Source organism: Protomyctophum parallelum, assembly GCF_964188405.1.
Source record: "Protomyctophum parallelum genome assembly, chromosome: 7".
NCBI classification, from domain to species: domain Eukaryota; kingdom Metazoa; phylum Chordata; class Actinopteri; order Myctophiformes; family Myctophidae; genus Protomyctophum; species Protomyctophum parallelum.
This window is the reverse complement of record NC_139705.1, coordinates 12,116,533-12,138,381: the sequence shown is the minus strand read 5'-3', so window position 1 is coordinate 12,138,381 and position 21,849 is coordinate 12,116,533. Positions and strand designations below refer to the sequence as shown.

Below are 21,849 nucleotides of genomic sequence, written 5' to 3'. Positions count from 1 at the left end.
CCCGGAAAACTTTATCCGCAGCTTTTCCTTTGTGTTCTGACGTAATATTTCTCATTTGATTGAGAAGCAAAATGCGATTAACGATCACACAACTCAACTATCCTTAAAATAACGAGCAATTATAATTTCAAATTAAAATTAAATAATTACTGATGATGATAGGCTTATATCGATCTATAAAATGATACATTTTATTTATTGTTGATTCAACTAGTAAGGCAGGCAACCGTGTCAAATCAGTAGGCTACCGTATTCCCTATTCTGCCTACTCTGCTTTAACGAGGACAATAAAATGATAAATCTCTGTCCTATATAATATATATGGCATGCCCTTTGCCCAATATGGTATGATTTGATTGGTATCATTATTGCGCAAAAGGGCATAGCCTACTCTTCATTTTTCTGCTTCAATTAGTGTTAATTGTTGGTGTAGCAAACATAATTAAAACTCAATTGCTTCAATTGCTATTGGCAAAAAGAAGGGATCGGATCTACAGTACATTACAAGCTAACAAGTCCCAACTTGGCTAGTGACACCGGCAGTGAGATTTCACATGTGAAATGGAACAAGCAATGAAAAGACAGTGTTGCAAAAAATATTTTTATTGTAACAAACACGATGTTATACACCAAGTAAGTAGCCTAACCGTCCATAAGTGACAATTAACTAGCCTTCACAGAGCATTAGGTGCTGTAGGTAGGCCACAGAACATAAATTGTTTAGAACAAACAACAGAAATAAATAACACAAGTTTATCCCTACAACAAAAATGTCAGAAAAAACAAACCAAATTAAATATTGAATAGCTACGGGCAAACCTCCAAAAACATTACCATAAACAGAAAATAAAACGTAGGCCTACTGTGCCATTTCTAGATGTATTTGCATGCAAAACAATACAGTATTGCAATATACAATATTGCATTACAGCAATGCATAACTGTAGCAGTGTAGTAGGCCTAATATAAATGAACAATAGGCAAATTTGAAAATAAAACTAATGGATTTAATTGCTTTAAATGTGCAAGTTAAAGAACAAACCGTATAGGCCTAATGGAACACTTGTGTATATTGAAACTTTTACCTCATAATGACGAAGTGCAATTGAAATGTAGAACAACAGAAACTTGTCCGTCAGTCAGTGATATGGCCCTGGGCAGGGCACGTCATGTGGAGGCTAGTATTCAAAGTTTCAAACCGAGTGCGCAAAGGGCATCTCTGGCTGTCTGGCGTAGAACTGGGAGAAACTTGCGATGGAGACGGTGCCTCCGTTGGGGCTCATCGGCTGGGTCATCCCACCGTAAGGACATCCGTTGTGTGCGGGGACCAACACGGATGGGTGGCGGTGGTAGGAGGCACCGTAGGTGGGGTGGTGGTGGTGGAAGTGGGGGCTTGAGTAATACGAGGCGCCCACTGGCACTGGGCTGTTGCCGGTAAGTCCATTCGGAGAGACGGGACTAGGGTAGGCGCTGCTCTGCGCCGGTGATGAGAGGCTGTAGCCGCCGGTGTACTGGGGGGATTGGGACTGGGGCGAATACAGGGTCCATGGGGATCCACCACCGCCGTATGGGGTTCCTCCACTCCCGTATGGGGTTCCTCCACCCCCGTATGGGGATCCTCCACTCCCGTACGGGGATCCACTGCCGTACGGCGATGCATGCTGCAGGTACACGTGCTTCTCCGGCAGGTAAAGGGGCTCCGGATACTGTGGATAGTCGATTGCTGGGCTCCCGGATAAGTAAGGCACACTCGGGGGTCGATATGGTCTCCTCACCCTCCTCCGTCGCCTGTAGTTCCCCTTCTCGAACATGTCCTCGAACGCGGGATCCAGTGTCCAGTAGTTGCCTTTCCTGCTGTCTCCACCACTTTCTCTGGGGACTTTGACGAAACACTCATTGAGGCTGAGGTTGTGTCGGATGCTGTTCTGCCAACCTTTCTTGTTTCTCTCGTAGTAGGGGAATTTCGAGACGATGTACTCGTATATTCCGCTCAGGGTCTGCCTCTTGTCATAGTTGTCCTTGATCGCCATGGCAATGAGAGCCACGTAGGAATACGGGGGCTTTTGCATCAGCTGGTCATCTTCTTCGGCCGGTGGGTCACTCTCCTCTGGACCCTCGCAGCGCCTCTTCTCAGCTGTGTTGGCGCTGAGGTCCAAAAGTTGTATTTGTTCGTGGTCGCCGCCGCGGCCGGGGGATTTGTCGTTAGCATCCATCTCTCGTGTAATTCCTACTGGTTCTGGCAATGCTTACAGGAGCGTGCTGCTAAACAAGGCAACGTTTTATAATTGTGAGAAACGTACAGGTGCACACACTTTTGTAAACCCTCCCACGGAGAGGACAGTAGCTCTTTTTTGATCTCGCCGCGTTTCCCACGCTGTTTAAAAAGACTGTCCGGGGTTAGAAATGTCAAATTAAGTAAACAGAGGTCACAGACGAGACATTTGTAAGGCTTTGCACTTGAAGTGCAATTAGTTCATCAAAGAACCATGACCCATGTTTTCACATCGACTGTGTTTAATGTCACCAATATTGACAAACATGAGGACATGGCAGGTGCCTATTGCATACACCGGTAGTTTAGTTTACATTTTAAAGGGCAGAGTGACATTTCCAGTGTCTTTGCACTGGGAAAAAAAGTTAAAAAAAAAATGCTTAGAAGCCAACACTGATGAAATTTATTCGAGGGCACTGCAGACCACATGTCATCATGTTTAAAACAAGTACACAATCCTCACATATGTTTCCCCTTTCAAAGTGCCACAACTCCAGATACGCCTACAGTATGGGGGATATCTCAACCACTTTGCAGAAAAAAGAATGCAAGTGCTTTTTCACAATGATATGTTTTGCTTTTGCTATTTATTCAAGTTGTGATAGCAGCAGTGGTGTGTGCTAGAGAAAGGTAGAGCCTTACTGTGCACATATCACAGCACAGCATACCACCCAGGCACCCACATACAGTCAGGCTTGAACAGCCTGTCTGCTTGGGATGGTAGATAATGATCACCTGCTCTCAGTAGACAGTCTGTCTCCTCCAAACTGATAGAGAAACACAGATCTAAAAAATTAGAACAGGCACCGGAAATGTTGCTACATACTTTTACATGCATGAGAGGGCATATGTATTGGCACTAAAATATCACTAAAAGGTGTTAAGTGGTAATAATAAAGAATATGTGAACAGGATCTATTTAGATTTTTTTTAGACTAAATGGAGTATGTCTGGAGTCTCTTTAAACTAAATCCATATAATGATAAGGTGTGTGAATTCCAAAATGATGACCAAACTACATGGAAAATACAGTGAATCAGCACACAGCCAGGAAGAGAGGGGAAAGTCCAAACAATTTTATGATGCAAAAGATTAATTTAATGAAGAAAGCGACCAAGGATGTTTTAGTTATGCCCGTTATTAGTTTGTTCCAGTCTTAAGATAATGTAGCCTACTTTATTGTTGGCAAATTTTCACTGATAAGCAAAGCCTAAAAGTAAATCTCTCATTCACTGTCAGTGGAGCAGAGCACCAGGCTGCACTTGATGACATCACAGATTAGAGACTTGGTTCTAGTTATGGGGAAAATGTGGTCTTGGTTCCACTGATAGAATTGTTCAAAAATAATTGAAGAATATTTATTTCTCAGCTTGATACGAGTTAAAATGGGCCTTTCACAAGAACAGTTAATTTATTCTGTGTTGGGGAACTGCAGCTTTTAAATGCCTGAAACTAATTAAAACGTGAAGTTCATGAACTCATCATGATCAAGGAAGTAAAAAAAATGAAGATCACCATATATCAGAACTATGTTAGGATAACATTCTCAAAAATATTGTTATTCAATCAATCTTAGAAAGCTAGATTTCCCTCCTCATGTCACAAAGTGAGGCGCCAGACTAAACACAATCTGCACAGTTTAAGCTATCTGAGACCAAAGAAGAATGCACCAAAACTGCCAGAAACAGATTTTAAACAATAGGAGCGATGCAACAACACTTACACTGTATCACTGATAGAAAGAAATGTCATACATATCTTTGTGATAACCACAACTTTCTGATGAAGACCCATTTAATTCTCTTTAAAGTACACAGGTGAATGTGTTGTCACAAATAACTCTAATCCTTCTCCAGACAAGAGAAGTTGTGTACTTTGTGGTGATGCATAAAGGCCCATCACACCCCAAATTATATGAAATTATGTGAAGTCTAGGGATATTATTAATTAATTATTTATATCTAAATATTAATGTACAATCCTTTCGATCTCCTGACCTATACAACACTTACATGTTCCCAGACCAATCTCCTGATCTATGCTATGCCCTTAATTGGTGTGGGAACACATAGGTGCTGTCACAGCACATATGTGTTCCCACACCAATAGCATAGATCAAAGGCCATTAGCACTTCATGCTCTCTTGGTCATCAGTTCTCATGGACAGCTAGGAGCAATGTTAAAGTGTTGCTATATTGCCTGAAAGTGGTAGAGGCCAGATCAGTCTCTATCCTTTTAATACTCTATGGTACCTACCCTATAGGGGACACGGGGAGAGAGAACATGCAAACTCCACACAGAAAGTCCCTAACTGCATTCTTTAAAAAAAGCCATTTCAGTTCATTTTATAACATTGCACCATGCAATGGAAAAGTTTAAGTAACCTAATATTCCATTATGAATGACTTGAACACCCAGATCACTCTGTTTTTGACATGTCACTGCTAATCAAGATTGACGCTCAAATGCAAAAACACTACCTATTCACTTACTACAATAAGGAACTTTCTGGTTGGCATTCCGAGAATACCTTTTATGCACAGATGGCAACTACACAGCTGCACTATTCTCAAACACCAACACTCCTCTTAGCAGATCAAGTGGCTCAACACCTAGCTTTTCTTTTTCCTGCAGAGTGGCGGGTGGGTGGAAAGGTTGGAGGATGTGTGCGGGCGCTAAATGGCTGCAAAAGAGTCCAATCTTCTCAAGATTCGTGCCGGAGCAACACGATACCCTGGTGTTTGGAAGTGAGATGAGTGATGCCCAGCTGCAGTCATTGTTTGAGCCCAATGGTTTTTTACTCCTCTGGCCTCTTGAGAATGCCACTACACAGTTCACCGGATGGATTACAGTACTGCTAGACACTTCAACCTGAGAAACCACAAACACACTTTTGTTCCTCATTCTAGATCCATGAAATCCAGTTTGTTCAGTGGCCACTTTTTGAAAATGTGCCAGATTTTAACTACTGAAACTAAACTCCAGGGGAGAAAAAGACTCAGTGCTTGACTTCACTGAAGCCTGTGGGTGTGCAGGTTGAGTACACTGGGGCACCTGCCAAGCTGGGATCAGTGATAAAAGGAAATGACAGTATGTGTTGTGGCTTCAATGTAAATACAAGCGCATGTGGCAAACCATGGTCCTCCCCTCTCCTTACAGTAGTTATTTAGGTACCACTCCCAGACCTCTATAATCCATGGATTAGGAGAAACCTGACTTCCTTCTTGTTAGGCTGCCTCTCAATGACAGAGGAAACAACACACTTCATCTAATTGGAGTTCTGAGTGTGACTTTAAAAAGTAAATAAATCATTGTCATAATTTGATTCATCGAATATATTTGCTAATTTGTTTCAATGTTCTCCCCGTTCCTCTCTCCTGCCACTGTGTGTACCTTGGCTGAATTCCCTTGCAAGGTGCGGCCCTGTCTCAGGTGATGAGAGACTTGAGTTCTCCATTCAGTTCACAATGCCACTGACCCGTGCCTTCTCCCACAATGCACCACTGTGTGGTTTCAACATGACAGCCTGTGCGTCGGCCCTCTGCCAGTCTGGCCCGCAGCCCACAATGCAGCCACTCCCAGAGGCTGAGCTAACCACTTCTCTGTTGTTTGCATTAATATACTGTGGTCATTACAGTAGCAGGAAATAGGGTATTCTTCCCACCACGCTGGGAGATGTTAAGGTGCATGCTGCCAAGACATTTTGTCTTTTTTCTGGTGTTGACTGACCTAAAGGCTAAATACGCTTTGCAAGTTTAAATATATGGGACCTTGTTAATGATGCTGACAGCTGATGAACAAATGATCATCACAAACACAATGGTAAAAATCCCAACTGCATTACCTGTCATCAAGATAGTTGTGAATTGTGAAGACTGTGAAGCTACCAAATGCTTTTTTGAAATGTTATAGTAGTGGTTTCCAAATTTTTTGAGCCCAAGCAAACATGTGCATGTCAAACAATAGCCTGAGCTAACATGTTAGGTTTCTGGTCTAGAGGGGCGGGTCGCGGCTCAGATTTGCGCACGCCCTGATTGGATCTCATCAATCTGTCCGTCACCCCCGGCCCCTCCTCTCCCCCCTAGTGCAGCGCTACGTCACATCATTTGGAGCGACGCCCACCCGGAAGGGTTGACTCCCACTTTTAGACCAGAGCGGCCAATGTGTTCCTCCAGGCTTTAAATTTTTGCACCAACAAAAATGAAAGCCTGGTACCGAGGCTAGTCAAACAATAACAATATCATGTATTAACTAAGAATCAGAATCAACATGATCAAATCACAGATTTGCAGGTGTAAAACAGTGGATGAAATTAGTTTTTGTGCAAGCTCCATCGTTTTTGTTTTACTTTTTACACATAGTACCGTATATTTACAGAATATTGCCACAGAGCAAAAGACCAGGTAATTTTGGATATTCTTCTGTGGAGACTACCCTGGCAATCAAGAGGAACAAGACGCACTCACATTTCCAGATGTTCTGAGTAGGGACACAGGACTGACTGTGAAAGAATGAACTTGGTGTGGCAATGAGCAACAGAGACCAGTGGAAGCAGCTTGTGTCACAGATCTCGAGGGCACACGAATGATGACGTATATATATGGTGATTATCACAATTTATGCCATAATCAACATTAAAACAAAATAGGCTTGAAATATTTCACTTTATGCATCATGAATCTGGAATATAAAAATGAACCTTTCCTCGATATTAAATCTTTGACATGCATCGGTATTTCTTTTTTTTGATTGATACTTTCTTCCAGTTGAAAATTAAAACACAAATTTGCCCCTCCCTGCTCATTCTTCTTTTTTATGCCTCTGCTGGCGACAGCAATGGCTGGAAGCATTATGTCCGTAGTATACATCTTTATGTCTGAACAAGGATGAACTGCCAAAGGTCAAACATCAACCCCCCCCCAAAAGGAATGATATGCAAGCAAGACACAAAGCACACACTATAATTATTTATTCCAACAACAGTTGGTCAAAGCATAGATAGTAAATCCTGTATTTACAGTTTAGTACATTAGAACAGAGGTGTGACAGCACAACTAGCTGTTAATAGAAGATTTGAGAACTGATTAACCACATTAACAAAAAGGGCAGGTATATGCCCCTGTATTTTAACATCAGTTATTATGTTGGTACTTGTAGACTCTTGTAGAGCCAAACATTTTCTGTGGTGGTAGGCCTACTTCAGTATAAAAAGGTTGGGATGCCTTAGAATACAACAGGAAATAAATTATTATAATGTTTTGTGCCCATGAATAGTTTGAATTAATTGCTGGCGGTTTGTGAACTTTGGAAAGTGAAGTCTTATTACATTTGGCTGTTTGGAAACTAGGTTTAGAATTTCAGTTGCTCAGATCAAGTACCAAGTTTGAGATTTTTAACAGAATACAGTATAACTCTGTTAGCCTCTTCCGCCATCTTGTGGATAAGGCTGGAATATATGGTAGGTTGCTCTCTCCTCCAGAGCAACCACTATGTTATCAGATTTAGAACAATACCATTTATCTCTGATTTTCTTCCCCAGATTATGGTGCATTTATATAGCGCTAAGGCTACTTTGACCATTTCATGTTTTATTGTTTTTATTCATTAAATTTTTTTACCAAATGTGATTTTTCATAGTCGACTCGATTACCATCAAAATAATTTATAGTTGATTATTCGGCGGTAAAATATGATATTCTTTCCATCCAATCAAGCATTAAAACACCGTGTTCTGAAACGACCAGCGAGTGAAGGATTAACTGCAAAACGGAGCCGGTGAATGCAGGCCGAGTGGAATCGTAAGAGTGGCGACACGCTTTGATCTCGCTGCATGTTTGGAACTATAGCCCATAGGTGGGTGCCTATTGACCATATGCAGACCGCGGCCATCTTACCATATAATAATAAGTTAATGGCAAGGTGCTACCTGGGTGCAACTTCCAATGGCAGCCCATTCATCCAAACAGAAAAGTCCTATCTGATTGTATTAAACAACGTCAAACTCACAGTCACCAACATTGCAGCTGGGAAAGCTTGAATTATTCTCTTTCTATCTATGAAAGTGTTTGTTTCATAAAAACCCACTGTATACATGTTATGAGCTACTTTGTGTCCTTGCAGGTTATTCTTTTTCTAAGTGCTAGAGTTTGGAAGTGCTCGTTAGATATCACTCAACTTTCCTGTGCCTACCACCTGTTTTGAATTAGCACATAATGCAAGAGGCAGCAGGACATGCTTTACTGAAAACGTGGAAACATGGCCGCGGTCTGCAAATGGTCAATGGGCTATAGTTCCAAACTTGTGGGTGGTGTCATCGGACTTGGTTTTGAGTCCTTGACCTTGAACTTGCACGCGTGAGGGCCCGGTCATCGCTGCTTGCAGCTTTAATAATAATAATAACTAGAACTGCACTCTGTCGAGTGCATACTTGCTTGTTGCACACTAGTAGGCCATAAATGGCCAACTAGTGCGCAAGCAGAGCGCGCAAGTCCTTTCGACCGCTGTAAACGGTCAAATCTCAGTATCTCTGTGAAGGAACGTTTGAAATGTATAATTTTTAGATGTAACTATTTGCTACCTACCTACTTTATGCATATAAACACCTAGTATTATTAAGTATGATTCAAGTTTCTATCTATATAAGTTTGGGTGAAGAGCTAGTCATACATATACACACCACGTACTCTGGTCCCAGCAGATCAGGCACAACTTGCTATTTTATTTTTTACTGATTATGTATATAGTATACGTATGACTAGCTCTAAATGATGACGTAAGAGATATGGTCATTTGTGGTCGTTTGGTCCCAGCAAAGCAGGCGAAGAGACAGAAGAGGAAACTGCGTGAAGCAGCCCCCACTCCTGTGCCAGTCCCCTCTCGTTTTGTCTGCACCAACTGCGCTAAAGACTGTCACTCCGGAGCGGGGCTGTCCAGCCACAGCCGTCGCTGCAAGAAATCATGACCACCCAGGCGCAATCCATCGTCATCACTGACGGACGGATGCCTATGATGGATGATGATGAGGCATATACTATATACGTATACATATATACTATATAGAGTGTGTAGTTGTAAGTTGATTAGCGGTATACTGTGGTTACTTTGCGCCAAAAACTGTGACAGCTGTCCCGCCATTTGATATTTATGCAAGAAAACAGCAAATCTGTGCCTGGTTTGCTGGGACCAAACGACCACAAATGACCATATTTCTTATGTCATCATTAAGAGCTAGTCATACATATACACACCACGTACTCTGGTCCCAGCAGATCAGGCACAATTTGCTATTTTATTTTTACTGATTATGTATATAGTATATGTATGACTAGCTCTAAATGATGACGTAAGAAATATATATAGTATATATATAGTATATAGGCATATACTATATACGTATACATATATACTCTATACTCTATAGTCTATACTGTATAAAGTGTGTAGTTGTAAGTTGATTAGCGGTATACTGTGGTTACTTTGCGCCAAAAACCGTGACAGCTGTCCCGCCATTTGATGTTTATGCAAGAAAACAGCAAATCTGTGCCTGGTTTGCTGGGACCAAATGACCACAAATGACCATATTTCTTACGTCATCATTAAGAGCTAGTCATACATATACACACACCACGTACTCTGGTCCCAGCAGATCAGGCACAATTTGCTATTTTATTTTTTACTGATTATGTATATAGTATACGTATGACTAGCTCTAAATGATGACGTAAGAAATATGGTCATTTGTGGTCATTTGGTCCCAGCAAAACAGGCACAGATTTGATGTTTTTCTGCATAAACATCGAATGGCGGGACAGCTGTCACGGCGGAAGAGACCGGGCGAAAACATTACTTGCGCGCTCTGCTTGCGCAAGTAATAATATATTATTATTATCCACTTAGCACCTGCCCAATTTTGGGAATGGATGTCCACTCCACACACCACAACACCAGAGGGAGTTTAAAAACCAAACATGTGCAACCCATATTTGGCACGAACAAGGGACAAAATGAATTAATTTTACGCCACCAAAATGTGTAACGCACTGTTGTGTAACACACAACAGTCATTAAGACATGTGAATCCCTTGACTCCATCAAATCTGCTCTCAAAGAGCACCTAAGGAAGGCTGCAATTTGAATTCACCCCATTTTCCCCTCACTGTATATGTTTTTTCCCTTCTTACCTCCTATTATGATGATTTCCTGTTTTTTCTAAATGTTCTGATGAATTGAAAATGATGGACCCTATTGTAATGCTTTAGTTTATGGTGTCGTCCACAGTAACAGTTTCTGTATTGAGTTGTGCTTTCCTTTGAAATGTACCCATTCCGCATACTGTTAATAAATACTTAAATCTTCCAATCAATCAATGAACCATTTTGGGCTTGTATTCGAAAAAGTGTTAAACTGTTCTTCATTTTCCTGGTGAGAACCAGGAACCGCCTCAAGGACCCCTGGGGGTCCCTAGAACTAGAAAACCTGGAACTACTTTGAGAACCATTGCTACAGAATATACAACATCGCTGCACATACCTGTATATGGCATTTATCATTATATAGGGAAGAAAAGGTTATTCTGCACGTTTGGACCTTGACAGTAGAGGGAGGCAAAGTAGCACTCTTAAGTGTTCCCCACCTGCCCTCTATTCCTTCCATAGATGGATTCCTTCCTGTTAGTGATTTTCCATTAAAATATAAATAGCTGTTAAAATTGGGGTTGTAGTGAAATACAATAAAACGTAAATTAACTTAAGTGATCGCCAAGATTCTTTTCTGCTAAAATGTGTTATTATTACACACCAAAACTATGCCTTTTGAATTCCAAGAAGAATCAACAAAAAAACAAACATTCTAAAAATTATAAAAACATTTTAAATTATAATTATGAATTACTTCATAGTACATTTTATACATTTGGTTTTGGGGTTTTCTTGTGAATATACATGAATGATTCTGGATGTTTCTCACCATATATTATATCATGGGAAATAGAAACACAGCATTGGTTGACAGCGTGGCAGAAACATTAGCATCCAAAAACATGAATAGCATAAGTATAGGACAAATGGAATAAACCTGGCAAAGCTTTGCATGCATGAATACTTTTTTTTAACTTCTACTCCATTACATGTCAGAGGCAAATATTGTACTTTTACTCCACTACAATTATTTGAAAACGTTAGTTACTTTGTAGGTTGTGATTATTATTACGAAAACATACATTAACCACTTCAGCCCTATATACATCTGCAAGCTTGTGAGCTTGCAATGCGACACATTGTGAGCTTGTAGATCTGCTATTTTCAAATTATTTTTATACATTTGAAAACTTAGTAGTTCTACATTGCAGTATTGATACTTTTACTTAAGTACAAATTGTGAGTACCTTTTCCACCACTGATGTTGATGCACTACTACTGGGTGGGTAACAGATGAATCAAGGAATGGTGGAAAACACAAGGGGCCCTCAACACACAACCCAGAATAGGAAGAATGTTTGGCCTTTCACGTGCATGCCCCACAGGGAGAGAAAAAAAAACATAATGCTTGACAAAAACAAGCCTCATGGTGATTACCATAGTCCCATGGTTGCTTGATTGGTTGGGACCAGGGTTGGTAAACAGCACCCAAAGTTGGACCTGGTGACCCCCGTGATTCCTTCATTCCAACACGTCCCGTTCCAGATAACTTTGAAGTCAAAGACAAAAAAAAGAGAGGAAAATGTATCCCCGGGGTCTTTGGAATTCATGTGTGGGACCACAAAAACAACACTTCATCAGGGGCACCATTCACAATGGTGATCAGCAATATATGGGGAATTCAAATGAGCGGCATTGTGCAGGGGGAAAAGCCGGAGAGATTTGTCTGGTCTCCTGGCCCCTTGGGTCCTTTTTACATCCTCTCATGGGTGACTTTGATGTGGACAAGATGATTGAAAAACAAAGCGCCACAGCTCGGTTTAATTCCAGAGGAGAAAGGGTTAGTACTGTGGAACGAGAGGGTGGGAGGGACCGAGGGATTGGGGGGTGGTCACAGTTTCATAAGGGAGTTAATTCACACAACGAGAAACAAAAATCACATTTCAGCTAGTGTATCAATCTGCCAGGCGAGGGGTAGCCGGGTGGATGGTGGATGGGTAAATGTCAATGACAGCAGCGGCAAGCAGGGAGGGAAGGTGGGAGGGATGAGATACAAGGTTAGGCCTGTGTGTGCGAGGAGGGGGTAGTTGCCTGGAACCTCAATGTTGGTGCAGGCACCCTCACATCCACATAATGAGGTATAATGGACTCCAGCTTTACAACACTTGCAGCAACCAGTCGCCTACTACATTACTTCTTGCAGCAGAGGAGGATGACAGAGGCTGCGCGGGAATCTGGAGCAACTCTGATGTTGTCAACGACTAGAGCCAGGGACGTGCAGAGTGTTAGAGGGGCAGGGGCTGAAATCCCGTAAGAGGGCACTTTTGGACAAAAATAGCGACAATAGCAGATCTACAATCTACGTTGTGAGCTTATAGATCAGCTATTTTCGGGGCGCAAACCAGCACTCTTTAGCTAGTGGAGATGCGGTGTACGACATGGATTTCTAAACAAATTTGTTCAACGCAAAATGCTGTGTTCAAGTTCAGCAGACTTTGGAAATAAACGCAATGCTCCTGAATGCTTTCCTAGGTAGGAAATGTCATCTTTTCGTGTGATAATATTGTCACCCACTCTAATCAAGAAGCCATCTGCCTTGTTGAGATTACTATTTGATCCAAATAGAATGGATTCAGTTTTTCCCAGGTGTAAAGAAGGTGTTTGTTATCAGCGAGCCAGGTGCAGATTCTACCGAGTTCAGAGCTGATGGCCTTTTCAACCTGCAGTTTGTTCCTGTCCGAGACCAGCAGTGCTGAGTCATCTGCGAACAGGAACAAATTGCAGTCACAAGCTGATGTCATGTCGTTTACATATTAGGAACAGTAAAGGCCCTAGTATGACCTAAATAATTATAAGAAAAATTCTGGGAAAATTGCAAGTGTAATTGCACTGACCACACTATAGATAAATAAAGTCGGGAAATTACTATTGTAATTTTGTAACTCCCCGTGGGAGTTCCCAATGCCTCCCTGCTTGGCACTCAACATCAAGGGTTGGAATGGGGGTAAGTCCCTGCGACATACTGTACTAGCGTCACATCCAGGGGGTGTACTTGTACATCAAGCTGCCTCACAAGCTTACATATACTTACTACAGTTAGAAAACAGGGAAATAGTGTACAGTATAGAAAAATCACACCCGTGTGAACTGTGAAGTGAGGGGCACTCTTATCATCGTACATCATCATATATCATCTCATTACGGCCGGAATTGGCGTCCTCACCTTCAATTCAATTCAATTCGATTTTTGAGGGGAATTATCGGAAGGCCAATCAGAATGCCTGTTGCATGTGATTGGTTAGCTGATTTGCTCGTTTACATATGACGTAAATTTTCACTTCAATGTCAATGCCGTTTAATGTTTTGATGTTTAAGGAGTTTTAATTTACGTCACATTTAGCGGACATTTGATCTAATTTCTCCATTCATTGCCAATGGCAAATCTTGAGACGTGTGGGGACAAAAGCTGTTTATAAAAATCACTCCTGTGTGAAGTGAGGGTGCTTATATCATCATACATCCTGCAGTCCTGACCGGTACAAGAAAATACGACCACATCTCACCAATCCTGGCATCCCTGTAATGGCTTCCAATTACTTTTAGAATTTAATTTAAATGTTATTAATAACTTTTAAGGCCATCTCTGAACTGGCCCCATCCTACATCTCTGACCTACTCAAGCCCTATGTCCCACAGCGTACCTTGAGGTCTTCAGACAAGGCGCTTTTAGAAATCCCAACTTCTAAGTTGAAAACGAAAGGCAACCGGGCCTTTGCCCTTATAGAGCCCCAACTCTCTGGAATGCCCTCCCCCTGGTGATGAGGCTCGCAGCAGAGTCCGTCCCCCACTTCAAATCCCTCCTGAAAACTCACTTTTATAAAGCTTCTTTTAACGCCTAAATGTTTACTAAATGTTCTAATGTCCTACTGCATTTCTATATATTAAGGGTTTTTTTTTTTACTTTTGTGTGTGCATTGCATTTATTTTTATTCTTTGTGAAGCACTTTGTAACCTTGTTTTGAAAGGTGCTATATAAATAAAGGTTTATTACTTTATTATTATTATTGTCTCCACCAGGCCGAAGACACTCCGTCCGTCCGTGTGTCTGTCTGTCTGTCTGTCTGTCCGTCCGTCCGTCCGTCCGTCCGTGAACAGCTAATCCAAATTTTGCACACACACTCCCTGGATGCCAACGATGAACCTCTGCCTCAAAATTTCCAGAACGGCCTGTTATAGGCCACCAGGAGGCCGCTTTGTGCAAAACAAGTTTTTGCACAGTACACCTACAGATTTTGTCCAAACATCACGCAAATTGGTACACAGTCTCTCTAGAGCCATTCAACGAAACAGGTCTTTCAGATTTCTCAGACTCCATCCTGATTGGCTAAGATTGGCTTCCAAAGTTCACAGGAGTACTCAGTTTCAAAAACATGCTGCAAATCATGAACACATCGTGTGATTTCCGTGAAATTGTGCACGTACATTCCCACTAGGCCGAGGAAGAAATGCCACATGAACATTTTCAACTCCACCTCATGGTGGCGCTATAACTGGCCGAAAAGTGTTTTTACCTCTAACTGCATGGATATGTGGATAACTTTGTATGCCAAATCCCTAGAGGCCAAGGAAAAACCTTTGCCTGGTATTTTTCACATCTGCTCTTTATAGCGGCGGCGCCACCAGGAGGCCGACATATGTAAAACACATTTTCTAATATCACTCCTTCAGATTTTATCCAAATTTCAGTATTTCACGCAAATCGGTACACATGCTCTCCATAGTCATGTGATCAAGACGGTTTGGTTTGATTTATCATAATCCACCCTCATTGGCTACGATTGGCTTTTCAAGAGTAGCCCGCTTTGTACCCGTTTTGTACAAATCGCCACATCTACTCAACGCAGCGTCCGATTGTGGTGAAACTGTGCATGCATATTCCCACTAGGCTTTGGAAGAAATGCCACTTGACAGTTTACAAATCAGCTCATGGTGGCGCTACAACAGGCCAAGCCGCGTCACACACACACACACACACACACACACACACACACACACACAGGGGCAAAACACACGCACCCATACCACAACACAACACAATGTGTGATGTCACTTCTATTCCGCCTTCTGATTGGCTTACACTCAAATTGAACCACAAATGAGAGGCAGAGTAGGGCGGGCCTTGAGTTGATGCAGAGTTGAGTGTTTGGTAATCTAAGGCCCAATCCCAATCCGCTCCCTTGCTGACTCAATAAGCCCTCACTGATTTAGCTGCGCGTTCATGTGAAGTCTGCGAGGGCTTGAGGGATGTCTCATTTGAAATCGGTAAATCAGTGAGGGCTCAGCCCCGCCCCTTTATGCACACTTTGCCAAAGTCAGTATCGATGCTGACTTTGGCAAAGAAATTACCTGCCGCGGGGGCAAGCGTTTCCGGGAATCCCCGTTTCCAGACCTAAGCGGAAAAAGGTTTTGCGCCGTGGACAGAAGAAGCTGTACGAAGCTTCTTCTGTCCACGGCGCAAAACCTTTTGGTGACCACCGAACTACAACATGACGTCACGAGCCGCGGTGGTTTGCTCCACCGCCCCTGCTCCAGCCCTTCTCTCTGTTTTTACTCACCACCGCTCAACGTTATCACCTCACCACCGAAAATCCAGACTATGAATAGGCCTTTAGACAGCAGAAAACGGCTGCGCCTGTCGGTCTGGCAACAGCTAATTATGAATTTACTTATTATATACATACATGTATTTTCTAAATACGTATTTGTATATCAAATGCATTTCTCAGACCAGTATTTGTATTTTGTATTTAGATTTAAAAAATTGACCCAGTATCTGTATCTAAATACAGTTTGTTTGTTTTTTTACTAAAAACTAAAAAATACCAAAGAATGAATGAATGCGTCCATATGGGCATGGAAGCCAGTTCCCATCTGATGTTGTTTGGGAGTTCTGACTGCTCCAAATCACACTGAATAACTGCCAGCTTACAGAACGTCTTAAGACTAGGACTCAAGTCCAATGTGTACAGGTCATCAGTTATTGGGCAGTTGTATGGGGTTGCTGTACTTCCTCTAAAGAAAATGATACGATCTCCCACCCTGCAACACCCCGTCCAAGGACATGGTGGTGTGAATGGTGGAGTCGGCCCTATCCCCTTGGGCTCAACCTTCTTCCAGAGTAAGGTCTCTGGGTTAAGAAGAGGAGCTCCAGTTGGTCACTCTTTTGAAAAGACCCCCCCACACACACACACACACAAACACACACACTCTCCTGCTGGGTCCTGCTCTGCTCTTGTCCCCCTGGTACAATGCTGGTGGAGCGGTATAACTCCCCTAGACACCCCCCCCCCCTTCCACGACGCCTCCCCCATGTGCTGGGGCTTATGCTGACAGGCTGGACCCAGAGCCCAAGCATATGGAGACCAGACCAAGAGGCCTGCTCTCCAGCCAAACCCTCCTCAGCTGGAGGTCTGCTGGAGACCAGACCAAGAGGCCTGCTCTCCAGCCTAGCCCTCCTCAGATGGAGGTCTGCTGGAGATTGGGCATCAACGCAGTAGTGTAGACAGACACCCACATGCAGCAGAACTCGTCCTGCCTCTTGTCACAATGCGACGCATTGTGAGCTTGTAGATCGGCTATTTTTAAATGGCCGAAATATAGGGCTGAAGTGGTTACTGTATGTTTTGTAATAATAATCAAAATCTACAAAGTAACTAGTAAATCAACTTTTCAAATAAATGTAATGGAGTAAAAGTACAATATTTGACCCTGAAATGTAGAGAAGTAAAGGTACTGGCAGTTACCTAGTAAAGTACAAATACCTAAGAATTGTACTAAAGTACAGTACTTAAGTAAATGTATACTTATTCACTTTGCTCCACTGATTTTAACAGGGAGGCATCTGGGCTTCATACAGGGCTATACTCGTGTTAAGCAGCTGAAGTTAAAGAGCTTCAGTATCTTCACGGGTATCTTTACATTACCCGTTCTCAATCTGAGACCCCTAGGGGTCCTTGAGAGAGTTCCAGGGGGTCCCCAGCTGAATGATAGATTAGGAACCAAATGGACCCTTATGGGTCTGTATACCTCGAGAGTGTATATGGTTCCAACTTCCAAGTGTACACTTGATTTCATTTTACAATATAAATTGGGGTCTCAGATAGAAATGCCATTAAATGGGGGTCCGTAGCCTAATGCATGTCATGTCCTTGAAATTAAACGGGTTGAGAATCACTGCTAGGTCTAAATAATGATATTTAACAGTGGTGGAAATACTACTCAAATATTTTGCTTAAGACAGTGCTCAAGACAGTAGATATACTCTGTGGCAAGTTATAGTCTAGCTATAGTCCGGAATTAAAAATTTACTTCAGTAAAAAAGTATCAGCATAAAATGTACTAAAAGTAGAAAGTACTCATTAGGCAGAATAATGTCTTCTCAAGTTTTCAAAGGTATAAAATGTATTAAAATATATTTTGAAAATAGCAGATCTCATCATCATCATTTTCGACCGTGGTCGAGATCATGGATTCCACAATGCTACGCCAGACTTCCCGGTCCTTCATTGCCACCCACAGTTCCTGCCTACTGAAGCATGTGTCCCTAGTGATGACATCAGGGAACGACAGCTTTCTGAGGCAGGACTCCAGAGAAGAAGGGACGATATAACCTCATTGTCAGCTCTGTAGCAGTGGCCGGCAAACTGAGCTCTTCTGGATCGGACCAGTGAAGAAACACGGGGAAGGTTGCCGTATATTAGATTAGTCGATGGGTGGCTCTTCCAAGACAGATTTTGCGCTCTCATTAGAAGGCGGGTGTCAGTGCCATCCAACCGATTCTCTTGTTTCTTTGAAAGTGTCCATGTCTCGGAGCCATAGAGTACTTTTAACATCTTACTAAGCTGGGATGACCAGATCTTATGCATGTCATTGCAGGCTGACCAGGCCATACCCTTCCTAGTTTGAAAGTCCTTTTGGGAAGAAGATATATATGAACCCAAATACTTGTAGTCATCAACCCGTTTCAGAGTGTTGTTAAGTGTTTTTATAATGTGGTTATTGTTGGATTTGCATGTTTACATATTCAGTTTTTGTCTCATTGAGATAAAGACCAACACAGTTGGAGGCCTGCTCAGGAGAGCCTGAGCGTATTCCAATGATTGACTGATAAGTGCGATGTCATCAGCGAAGTCAGTGTCGGTTAGGTATTTAGCAGGATGACGAGAGCTTCTCCTAGCGTGTAGTTGGTAGCCCTTATCATTGAATCAACTGCAGATAGATAGATAGATAGATAGATAGATAGATAGATAGATAGATAGATAGATAGATAGATAGATAGATAGATAGATAGATAGATAGATAGATAGATAGATAGATAGATGATCTACAAGCTCACAATGTGTCACAAAGTGAATAGTTTGGCTATTTTCAAATGGCTGATGAGAATGTATAGGTTTAGGTTATATGGCTTCAATGTAATGTAATCTTAGATGTTCTTGGAGAATGCCACTTCTTAAAGCCCCTGGAGGGTTTTTAGGCTTTCTCCTGTTTTTATTGACTTGTAACACTTTTAAATATTAAGTAATATAAAGTGGGAAAAAAAGTGGTTAATGTATGATATAAAAATCTACAAACTAACTGCTAGCCAGTACAAAAATCACACCTGTGTGAAGTGAGTGGTGCAACTCTATGTGGGGGTCCCCGGAAGTTCCAGACCTACGGCCAGGGTGCCGGCCCGGTTCCGGCAAGACGCCCCACGTCCGAAACGGTTGAGAAATGAGCTACACCACATGCACCATTTACCATGAACCGGCTTAACACTAATTACAGTGTGTGTGTGTGTGTGTGTGTGTGTGGGCAAGGCTCGTAGGGTATTCGTTTCGCATTCGGGTTCTTGGAAACGCCCCCCAGCCACTGCGTTAGTTTTACTGAGGTTAGGTTTAGGTATAGTTTACTGAGGTTAGGTTTAGGTATAGTTTTACTGAGGTTAAGGTTAGGGTTAGGTTTAGGTGCAGGCTGTCAATCACAGCGACTGGCCAGTCACAGCGCACCATTTACTCAAATGCGAAACGGGAACCATATCAGCGTGGGCAAGAGAGTAACAGGAAGCGTTAACACTCAGGAAAGCGTGACAGCTTCCTGCTGGTTTTCATAGTAGCTGTGACTGCGCAAAAATGGGGGTCTGTGGCCTAATGCATATCAAACTAGTTGAAAAGTTTGAGAATCACTGTTTTACATCAATACTACAAACTGTAAAAAATACTTCAGGGATACATTAACCCAGTGGTTCCCAAAGTGGGGTCTGGGGACACCTGAGGGTCCCCGAAGGAGTTCCAGGGGGTCCTCAGCTAAATGATTGTATGGAATAAATGGACCCTTGTGGGTCTGTAACTCTGAGTGTACAAATGGAACCAAATGACCACAACGGTTCCATTTGGTTCAATTTGTACACTCAGAGTTAAATTAACATTGATTTTACAATATAAATTGGGGTCTCAGAGATGGGAATACCATTAAATGCGGGTCCGTAGACTAGTGCATGTCAAACTGGGGGTCCTTGAAATTAAATGGGTTGAGAATCACTGCTAGAGCCGTAAAGATCTCCTCGGGGGTCCCTATATGGCATTATCTCTTCAAATGGGGGTCCACAGGCTACTTAGTCAGTTTGGGAACTACTGCATTAACCTATACTTCCTATTAAGATACCGTAGGCTATAGTAGTACACCTGTTTATAGTTTCCATTGGGCAAGGTGTCCAGACCACACAGCTAACCACAACCCGAGATCACTCAAACACAAAGAGGGCTCTAGTTATTGCCTGTCTTCAACCCTCCTTCAATTCTGACAAGAACTAATGTTTAATGTTGATTCACGGATGGAATAGGTAGCCATTCTGATGCTAATGCAGCTTAAACCACCTCCTTAACTACAAACTACAAGGTTGCGCCATAGCTGCGCTGACTGAGCTCTCTCTCTCTGTGTGTGTGTGTGTGTGTGTGTGTGTGTGTGTGTGTGTGTGTGTGTGTGCATGCGAGAGAGACTGTGTGCATGAGAGAGTGGCGAGAGAGAGAGAGAGAGAGAGAGAGAAAAGAAGAGGAGAGTGAGAGAGAGTATGAGGTTGAGAGAGCAGGAGAGAAAGGAGAGGGAATTAAAGGCCAGAGGGAGAAGAAAGATAATGTCAAAGAGCACTTGTTAACTTTTGATGGCAGTGGTCCTCTTGTTCCAGTCAGAATACACAATATTTAGAAGAGTGCTCCAGCAGGGCATTTACATTGCAGTGTTTCACCCTTCTTTCTTCTAGTCAAATCTACTTTTCACCATCTACTGTCATTAACACATTTTTTTCACTGTTTGTTTATTCAACCTTTCAGCATGATCACAGGTTTAAAAAGACAGGGGTGCCATTCAAAACACTGAATTATGTTGCTGATTACAATATAAAACACAAATCAAAATTACACTATTATTTAAGGGTCTGCACATGTATGGTATTGGTTATTTCCTGTATGTCTCAGTTCGGCATGTTGGAGTGTCCAGGTCGTCTCCATTCCTAGTTTGGCGTCCAGAGATCTCCTTCCTGAGGGATTATTTTTGCTGTTTTGTTGGTGTAACCTTTAGAATGGCTCCAAAAGTGATTAATGACGATTGTACCCCAACCAACGTCCTATCTGGGTGGCTTTGGCTGTCAGGTCTGTGATGGCTGAGACAAGGGTCAGCAGTTAGCGCTATGACCTCTTAAGACCGGAGGGATGCTTGCTGCTTGGCCTGGCCTGAGACAATATAGTAGTGGAGAAAGGACAGGTGGTCATTAAAAGTTCTGTAATCCCCTCTATGAATAGCTCATAGGCAGAGAGAGCGACAGGGAGAGGGAGAGAGAGGGTTAAACAATAGGGAGAATGGGTGAGAGAGAGAAGGAGATAGTGAAAGAAAGAAAGAGAATGAGGAGGAGAAGGAAAGCAAGAGGAGAAAGAAAGAGATATGGAAAGAGAGAAGGAATTAGGTACATGGGAGGGGTGTGTGCAGCGTGTTTGATGCTCGGACCGCAGGGCTCTTTAGCACAGTCTGCGAGCCGTGCTTCAGAGCGGATGTGTTAACAGTTTCGGGCTCAATGGAGGGAGAAATCCCCACAAAGGGAGGTGTACAAATATTGTGGGAAATCCGTCCGCTCTTTAATATTTCATGAAGGCCCACAATCTATTCATGGGACTCCATTCCTTTGGAGGGGCCCGCATTCAGGCTCACTCTGCAGGCTCAATGGGCAGCCCCTAATTGAGTGCCCGCTCATTCTTCGTCTCCCTGGCAGATTGTTCCCCCATGAAAGACTCTGCCTCTTCATCCTCCTTCTCTTTTCCCCTGAGAGTGGCCAAAGAAAAGAGGGCATGCCTTGCTGGTGGTGGGTGTAGGGAAGGTGAAATAAGGGTGGTGGTGGTGGTGGTGGTGGGG

At 42.6% G+C, this 21,849-nt stretch overlaps 1 protein-coding gene across 1 annotated transcript; it reads right to left on the bottom strand.

The window, feature by feature from the left end:
- Positions 1–869: 869 nt before the first annotated feature.
- On the bottom strand, positions 870–2,270 carry foxl2l (forkhead box L2-like). The gene has a single exon (XM_083768855.1). It carries the CDS (start codon positions 2,211–2,213, stop codon positions 1,194–1,196), a length of 1,020 nt encoding a protein of 339 aa, XP_083624981.1. The 5' UTR covers positions 2,214–2,270; the 3' UTR covers positions 870–1,193.
- Between the last annotated feature and the right edge of the window lie 19,579 nt (positions 2,271–21,849).